This window comes from Sinocyclocheilus anshuiensis, unplaced genomic scaffold (genome assembly GCF_001515605.1).
Source record: "Sinocyclocheilus anshuiensis isolate Anshui unplaced genomic scaffold, SAMN03320099.WGS_v1.1 scaffold1599, whole genome shotgun sequence".
NCBI lineage: Eukaryota > Metazoa > Chordata > Actinopteri > Cypriniformes > Cyprinidae > Sinocyclocheilus > Sinocyclocheilus anshuiensis.
In genome coordinates this window covers 205,899-214,147 of record NW_015549671.1, presented here as the reverse complement: position 1 = coordinate 214,147, position 8,249 = coordinate 205,899, and the positions used below count along the sequence as shown (strand labels likewise).

Below are 8,249 nucleotides of genomic sequence, written 5' to 3'. Positions count from 1 at the left end.
GCAACGGTTAAAGTTAAAAATCATCATATGTGTTCTACTGAAGAAACAAAATCACCTACATCTTGGATGCCCTGGTGGTAAGCAGATGAACAACAAATTTTCATTTTTGGGTGAACTATCCCTTTAATGATTTCGCCATATATCCTCCTCCCCCTACTGGACACATCAGCAACAACGGGCCTAAAACTGCCTCAGCCGTTTATCTGCCTGCTCCAGGTCTGCAGCCTCCCATATAGATCCTAACAACGTAATCCTTCTTTATTTTTAACATGTGTTTTACCTGTGTATGTGGCTTCTTTGACCCCGTAGGCAAGAGCGCCGGCTCCGATGAGCAGCTTCACACCCAGCCCAGCCCCTCGCGGGCCAGACCCCATCCTGCTGACAATCTGCCTCAGCTGCTGCAACAAACCCTGAGACAGACAAACACGTAAATTGAAACTTTTTGAGTACGTATTAAAATAGTAATTTAAATTATTTGAGTGACGTTGTCTGATATCGAGACAGCATATCTCATATTCTACATGCTTGATCCTCCTACTAATACACGGGTACTGTGTTTAAAAAGACTAAGAATGAAAATGCAATGACATAGCAGTGGGAACTGTGTTCATATATACTTTAAAGCTGATCTCAAGCCAGATTTTTGGAGTAGCCTACAAAATTATATGAAAATAGCTAATTTTTTTAAAGGGCTCTTAAAAAATGTTATTAGTGATATTTGTGCAAGATGCCAGTAGCTTGCTGGAAAGTAATACTCCAGTGAGTGAATAAATGAATCAATTCAAGTCAGGGGTGTAGCCAGTGGATAGGCCTGCGGCCACTATGATAAATAGTCCCCTCCAGTTTATAATACAAATATAATTTGTTAAATAATTGTTGTTTAACACAATTACAAAACTATTAAAATATCTCAAATACAAAAATAAATGTGTTTTGCATAATTCTTTATGAGTTTGATTGACAGCTGTGTTAGGCAATTAGGTGTTATCTAGGCTGTCTCAGGCATAGATATGTATAGGTAGATGCCTCATTTGACAGCTCCAAACACGTAGATGTGTCCACCATCTTGCAACGGTCAACTTGACATCATTCACCCGAAATGCAACCACAAGTCTTCGGATGGAAGATGCTCGTTTTATCACTTGTTTCCTACTGATGCAGAGACTCTGGATTCGTACCATAAGGTAAACTCATATTACGATTAGGCTTATTCCATGTAAACTCCACATTTACGGGCTTTTACATGGTCAAGGTAAAAGTAAAACTTTAATTATGCATAGTGCTTAAAGCCACATTAAAATAAAATAGTTAGAAAGCTGAAAGACTGAGGATTTTCTAGAAGCAAGGATAAAATAACATTTTGTATAACCACCCTAAAAAATTATAAGCTGAAATGTGGTACTTTATTAACTAAAATAAATGTAATCTTACCATATCCAAAAACTTGCTCACTCTGCTGTTATTTAATAGATTAAATGCGCTAGAATTCTATTGAATACTATGTGGAGACACGTTTTTTTAATTAAAATATTCATATTAATCAAGGATTTATTGACTCTTAAGGCACTTTATTTCGAAATGTACAGAAATACATGCTTTCATATGTGCTTACGTTTAATTTAGCCTAAATTTCATTTATTCACTACTTACTATTTATTATTAATGTTTCATTTCAGTTTTAGTTTGGCTCTAGTTTTGTAATTATTCCAGTTTTTATATGAAAAATAAAATTCATCCACAGAGTAAATCCTTTTCACTGAACATGTTTCTAAAAATATGTTTGAAATAGTTTGGAAGAATGGAGGTGGTGACGTTGAAGGCGAGCGACTGTGGTGTAGTTTGTTTATAGCCTAAGTTTAGCTTTTTAGTTCTGGTATTTAGGCTAAAAAATTCATAAGTTATATTATTTTGTGAATATTACCTTGATGGACAAAACGTATAAGTATCCTGAACTATGGTTGAACACAGAGCTTATTTTTTGCGATAATCCAAAAGACTATGGAAAAATCCTATTGGGTCTTTGTCGAGGGAACCAGTGTGATGCTAACAGCCGATTGGCCTACAAAGTGACGTCATAGTTCTACCACTCTATCGGCGGAAGTGAGAGACTGTAAGTTAGTTTTGAATGCTTATATCTTCTAAATGCGAATTTAGTTATTGTTTTGTTGCACACTAGCTTATAGATAACCTTAAGGCCCCGATATACTTCAAGCGAAATCGAAGAACGAACTGACGTGACTTCATTTCGAACAAAATTCAGGCAAACCGAAGTTCTTTTTGTGTTTGTTTTGGGAGTTCGAAACGGCTTGCCAAAGCCAAACTTTCCGGAACAGTTTGTTCCCGGCTGCAAAACACCTTCGTACTACCATTGGTCTGTGACGATTATGTCATAGGAGGTGTGCGCTGAGGCTCCGCCTTCTTTCACACGGAACTCTTCTCTGGGTACATTTCATCTGTCGAGTCCTTGGAGGTGAGATATCCGCACAGTGGAGAGCTGCTTTATAGTAGCAAATTAAGTTTTGCTTTTAATTAAATGAGACACTGACACTGTTTTTCATGTTTAATACTGCTGAGTATATATATTTAAGCAATATATTGAATAAAGTGCCATGTAAATACACGTGACGTCACGGGAATTTGCAGAGCTCGTGCAAGCATACCCATGTTGCTATGAACAGATGCTTTTTTATTAAAAAATGCTTGCTGTTTTCTCCGTTTTTGTTGTGTTTATTTTGTTACTGAGAGGAAAGCGCACAGCACATATTTACATATTCATGTTATGTTGCATAAATGTTGCTTTCATCAGAGTGGGCGGTGTCAGGATGTTCGATAACAGTATACTGCTGCTCACGTATTTCGAACTTCGTTTTACCCCTAAACGAAGAACGAACTTCATTTTGAGTATATCGGGGCCTCAAGGCTAACATATTCATACTAAAAAACAAAAAACTTTTTGATTTCATGGGGACTTTAAATAACTAATTAACAAATAATAATAAAAAAAATCACGAACATGACATTTCTGAATAATTTTATATAATAATAATAATAATTTATCTAAAATAAATGTAATCTTACCATATCCAAAAACTTGCTCACTCTGCTGTTATTTAATAGATTAAATGCGCTAGAATTCTATTGAATACTATGTGGAGACACGTTTTTTTAATTAAAATATTCATATTAATCAAGGATTTATTGACTCTTAAGGCACTTTATTTCGAAATGTACAGAAATACATGCTTTCATATGTGCTTACGTTTAATTTAGCCTAAATTTCATTTATTCACTACTTACTATTTATTATTAATGTTTCATTTCAGTTTTAGTTTGGCTCTAGTTTTGTAATTATTCCAGTTTTTATATGAAAAATAAAATTCATCCACAGAGTAAATCCTTTTCACTGAACATGTTTCTAAAAATATGTTTGAAATAGTTTGGAAGAATGGAGGTGGTGACGTTGAAGGCGAGCGACTGTGGTGTAGTTTGTTTATAGCCTAAGTTTAGCTTTTTAGTTCTGGTATTTAGGCTAAAAAATTCATAAGTTATATTATTTTGTGAATATTACCTTGATGGACAAAACGTATAAGTATCCTGAACTATGGTTGAACACAGAGCTTATTTTTTGCGATAATCCAAAAGACTATGGAAAAATCCTATTGGGTCTTTGTCGAGGGAACCAGTGTGATGCTAACAGCCGATTGGCCTACAAAGTGACGTCATAGTTCTACCACTCTATCGGCGGAAGTGAGAGACTGTAAGTTAGTTTTGAATGCTTATATCTTCTAAATGCGAATTTAGTTATTGTTTTGTTGCACACTAGCTTATAGATAACCTTAAGGCCCCGATATACTTCAAGCGAAATCGAAGAACGAACTGACGTGACTTCATTTCGAACAAAATTCAGGCAAACCGAAGTTCTTTTTGTGTTTGTTTTGGGAGTTCGAAACGGCTTGCCAAAGCCAAACTTTCCGGAACAGTTTGTTCCCGGCTGCAAAACACCTTCGTACTACCATTGGTCTGTGACGATTATGTCATAGGAGGTGTGCGCTGAGGCTCCGCCTTCTTTCACACGGAACTCTTCTCTGGGTACATTTCATCTGTCGAGTCCTTGGAGGTGAGATATCCGCACAGTGGAGAGCTGCTTTATAGTAGCAAATTAAGTTTTGCTTTTAATTAAATGAGACACTGACACTGTTTTTCATGTTTAATACTGCTGAGTATATATATTTAAGCAATATATTGAATAAAGTGCCATGTAAATACACGTGACGTCACGGGAATTTGCAGAGCTCGTGCAAGCATACCCATGTTGCTATGAACAGATGCTTTTTTATTAAAAAATGCTTGCTGTTTTCTCCGTTTTTGTTGTGTTTATTTTGTTACTGAGAGGAAAGCGCACAGCACATATTTACATATTCATGTTATGTTGCATAAATGTTGCTTTCATCAGAGTGGGCGGTGTCAGGATGTTCGATAACAGTATACTGCTGCTCACGTATTTCGAACTTCGTTTTACCCCTAAACGAAGAACGAACTTCATTTTGAGTATATCGGGGCCTCAAGGCTAACATATTCATACTAAAAAACAAAAAACTTTTGATTTCATGGGGACTTTAAATAACTAATTAACAAATAATAATAAAAAAAATCACGAACATGACATTTCTGAATAATTTTATATAATAATAATAATAATTTATGCATTTAGCAGACGCTTTTATCCAAAGCGACTTACAGTGCATTCAGGTTATAAATTTTTTACGTGTATGTTTTATGTGTATATTTTATACACTTCAATATTATCTAATATATTTATTAGAGGAAATATGACGAAGAAATACAGTGCCTTGAATAGGCTATCTTTGTACATTTACTGAAGAATGATGAAATGAAAATGACATTTCTGAAGTATTTTATACACTTCAATATTATCTAATATATTTGAGATGTGCAATGCAATGCTCAATATGACCGCTCTATCAAAGGAAGCCCCACCTTCTGAGTAAAAGAGCCAATCGCTAATTGGTAAAGTCATCTGCAGCTGCCGTTAGAAGCATAGATATGTATAGGTAGATGCCTCATTCGACAGCTCCAAGCACGTAGACGCGTCCGCCATCTTTAACGGTCAACTTAACGTCATTCACCATAATAATCAATGAATATTCGAAGACGCCTCAATCCTGCACAGCCGATGGTTGTAAAAACCTCCGGGAATTAAATTCCCGAAGAAACAGGATAACCTTTCACAGGTGAGAATGCGAGAGATGGGCGGAACCACAGATATATAAGGATTGTGGCATCTTCGAATATTCATTGATTATTATGGTGAATGACGTCAAGTTGACCCTTCCAATATGGCGGATAGCTTGTGTATAGTGGCCCATAGAAACAGTCGCTAATGAGGCATCTACGTATCCCTGATAGCATACACTTCCGGGCCTCATCTGGGCCAAATATGGCACATATGGCTGAGTTCTGGCAATGGCAGAGGTCATTTGGGCCAGATTTGGCCCACACACATCAAGCCGGTTTTAGTGTCAGTTCTGCCAGATGTGGCCCATGTGTGAGAACCCGGTTTTAGGTTGAGTTCTGGCTTGTTGTTTGTGGGCCAGATGTGGCCCATGTGTGAGAAACCGGTTTTAGGTTGAGTTCTGGCTTGTTGTGTGTGGGCCAGATATGGCCTATACCAGGTGACCAGATGTGCCATTTTCCGGGGACACGTCCTGGCAGATTTCTAAATTGCCTAAAATAACCAGGTGTTGGCTGTTTGCACTGTGCAGATCGATCGTTATATGACATTTAAATACCGTGAGAGCTATGGAGAGCAGAGCAGACGGCTCCTTATGCTTTCAAATCACTGGGACCTGTTATAAAGCTGCAGTGTTATTCGATTTTTTACATTTTTGAGCCAAATCTCAAAATTGTCCTGTGGTGTGACTGTCTCAAGCATGGTTCAATAAATGACAACTTTTATAAATGAAAAATAAAAGCATAAAAATGTTAATAAATACCTCTGGCATAATTTACTATTTTAGTAAATGGCAATCATTTTTTTTTCATCCATACATTTCTGAAAACGTAGGAACTTTACACATTTTGTATCTGAAAACCATGTCCTCTGGTGTGACACCATATCCTGATTTTAAATTGGCCAATTCCAGAGAAAACTTTAATTAGTTGAAGGATCCCATTCATGGTCATGTTACTGAAGCCCCATGTCAAGCCCATGACGTGCACATGTGTTCGAACAAAACCTTAAACTATAAAAGTGCCACTTTGTCCCACTATCACGTGCAGGCTTGGCATTTTGCACTGGGCCATTGAACTACAAAATGAATTTTAAATTAGCAAAGTCATAATTTAATGACATTTTGAATTGTTTATGTAGTGATCTAATTCTATCCACGTTCGGTGCCTTGCTCAAGGGCACCTCAGTCGTGGTATTGAAGGTGGAAGAGAGCGCTGTACATTCACTCCCCCCACCTACAATTCCTGCCGCACTTGAGACTCGAACTCGCAACCTTATGGGTTACGAGTCCGACTCTCTAACCATTAGGCCACGACTTCCCCCATATACATGTCATGTGTACATGTTGTCTTTCATTTACTAACTGCTTGTTTTCTTACAAAAAAAACCTAACACTAGCTTCTCTAATCTTTTTGTATTCTTTCTATCTATCTATCTATCTATCTATCTATCTATTTTGCTTTTTTATTATACAATTAACAAAAGTAAAAAAAGGCCCCTAAAACTAGCTTGCTCTATTCTTTTTCTATTCTATCTGTTTTCTTTTTATTTATTATGTAATAAAAAAAAACTTGCTACGTGTACTGTGTTCAGCTAACTGAGACTTGTTACTTGCATATTGCTCTTTTGTTGATTTTGATTGCTTCTATTGTCCTCATTTGTAAGTCGCTTGTAAGTCTGCTAAATGACTAAATGTAAATGTAATGTAAATGTGTATTTAACTAGATTTATAAATATTTATCTGTATTTTTTATTTTGTAATAATGTAAATGTATTTGTTTTATATCTATATACATGCATTTGTATTTCTGATTTCTCTCTCTATGTATATATATATTTTTTAAATATCTGTATTTGTCTAATTTTGATATTTTAATAAAGCAGTTTAGACTATATGAGTGTTTTCTTTATTCTGGATGAATTACATATGCTTTTGTATCTAGAAAGGGTAAATGTGGGCCATATCTAACCCAGAAGTCAGCCACAACTGGACCGGATCTGGGCCACATCTCAGAAATGGCATGGGTGACATCTGGGCCAAGTGCTGCCCATGCCATTTGTGAGATGCGGCCCAGATCCGGTCCAATTGTGGCTGACTTCTGTCAGCCAGACTCAGGTTGAGTCATCGCCGTCATTCCACGCGGTATGTGGGCCAGAAGAATGTGGGAGATGTGGGCCAGAACTGGGCCAGATGTCATTTGCTATCTGGGATACATACCTATGGTTAGAAGTCCTGGTTGCTATAGACCAATTATAGGTTTGTAAACATTCAGGATGCGCGCATCATGGTTGCAGAAAACCCAGGAGAGATAGCCTTTATGGCTAGAGAATTTCACGGATAGGGTACAAAATAGTTAGGTTTAAAAAGATTATAAATTATATTGATTAGATGTCATTTTCAAAATGTTCTCCGCATATTACAAGAGCTTGTCACCCAGCAATAAGCACTGTTTTTCAACGAAATTGACGTTAGAGCGTGGGATAGTCTTACAGATCCGAAACAGGGATGACGTTTGTTGTGGGCGGAGCTAGGCTTGCCGCGATAGACGGTGTTGACGGTGATACCGGTGTTAAGCCGCAACACCGGTTACGTCACTTGCCCACCGCGTCACCGACTCCCACCGTCATTTTGATTTTTTTATAGTAATAAAAATCATTTAGTTCAGTAAAAGAACAGACACTACAATTAAAAACTGAACGCGGCTGCTCAATGCAGCGTGCTGAACGACAGTCGCATCACAGATTAGATTTAATTTCTCCAGTGAGGAGAGTGAGTCGAGCTGACTGACAAGAGTGGGGTGAGACAGACAAGACGATCGCGGATGATTTAGTTTCGAAACGAGATGCAAAAGCGCCTGTTTGGCAATATTTTGGATTTTGAAAAGCCTGTTGATTTTGCCGTTTATCTAAGGTGATTTTGGAAGTTTTTTTTAAACATTCATTTCTTATTTAATTGGTTCCACATTGTTTGCTGATTTTTACTTTATTTAAACTTTGT

The 8,249-nt window shown here is 37.0% G+C and overlaps 1 protein-coding gene across 2 annotated transcripts in view; it reads right to left on the bottom strand.

Annotated features, from left to right (window-relative positions):
• The window catches only part of LOC107660317 (prohibitin-2-like), a 32,516-nt gene that overhangs the window by 20,665 nt on the left and 3,602 nt on the right, over positions 1-8,249 (bottom strand). The window contains exon 2 of one of the 2 annotated variants that reach the window (XM_016449599.1): positions 281-410. In XM_016449599.1, the coding sequence (XP_016305085.1) occupies positions 281-410 (130 nt within the window). Of the gene's footprint in view, positions 1-280; positions 411-8,249 lie in introns of those variants that run through there. The other variant, XM_016449600.1, reaches the window with a different exon arrangement.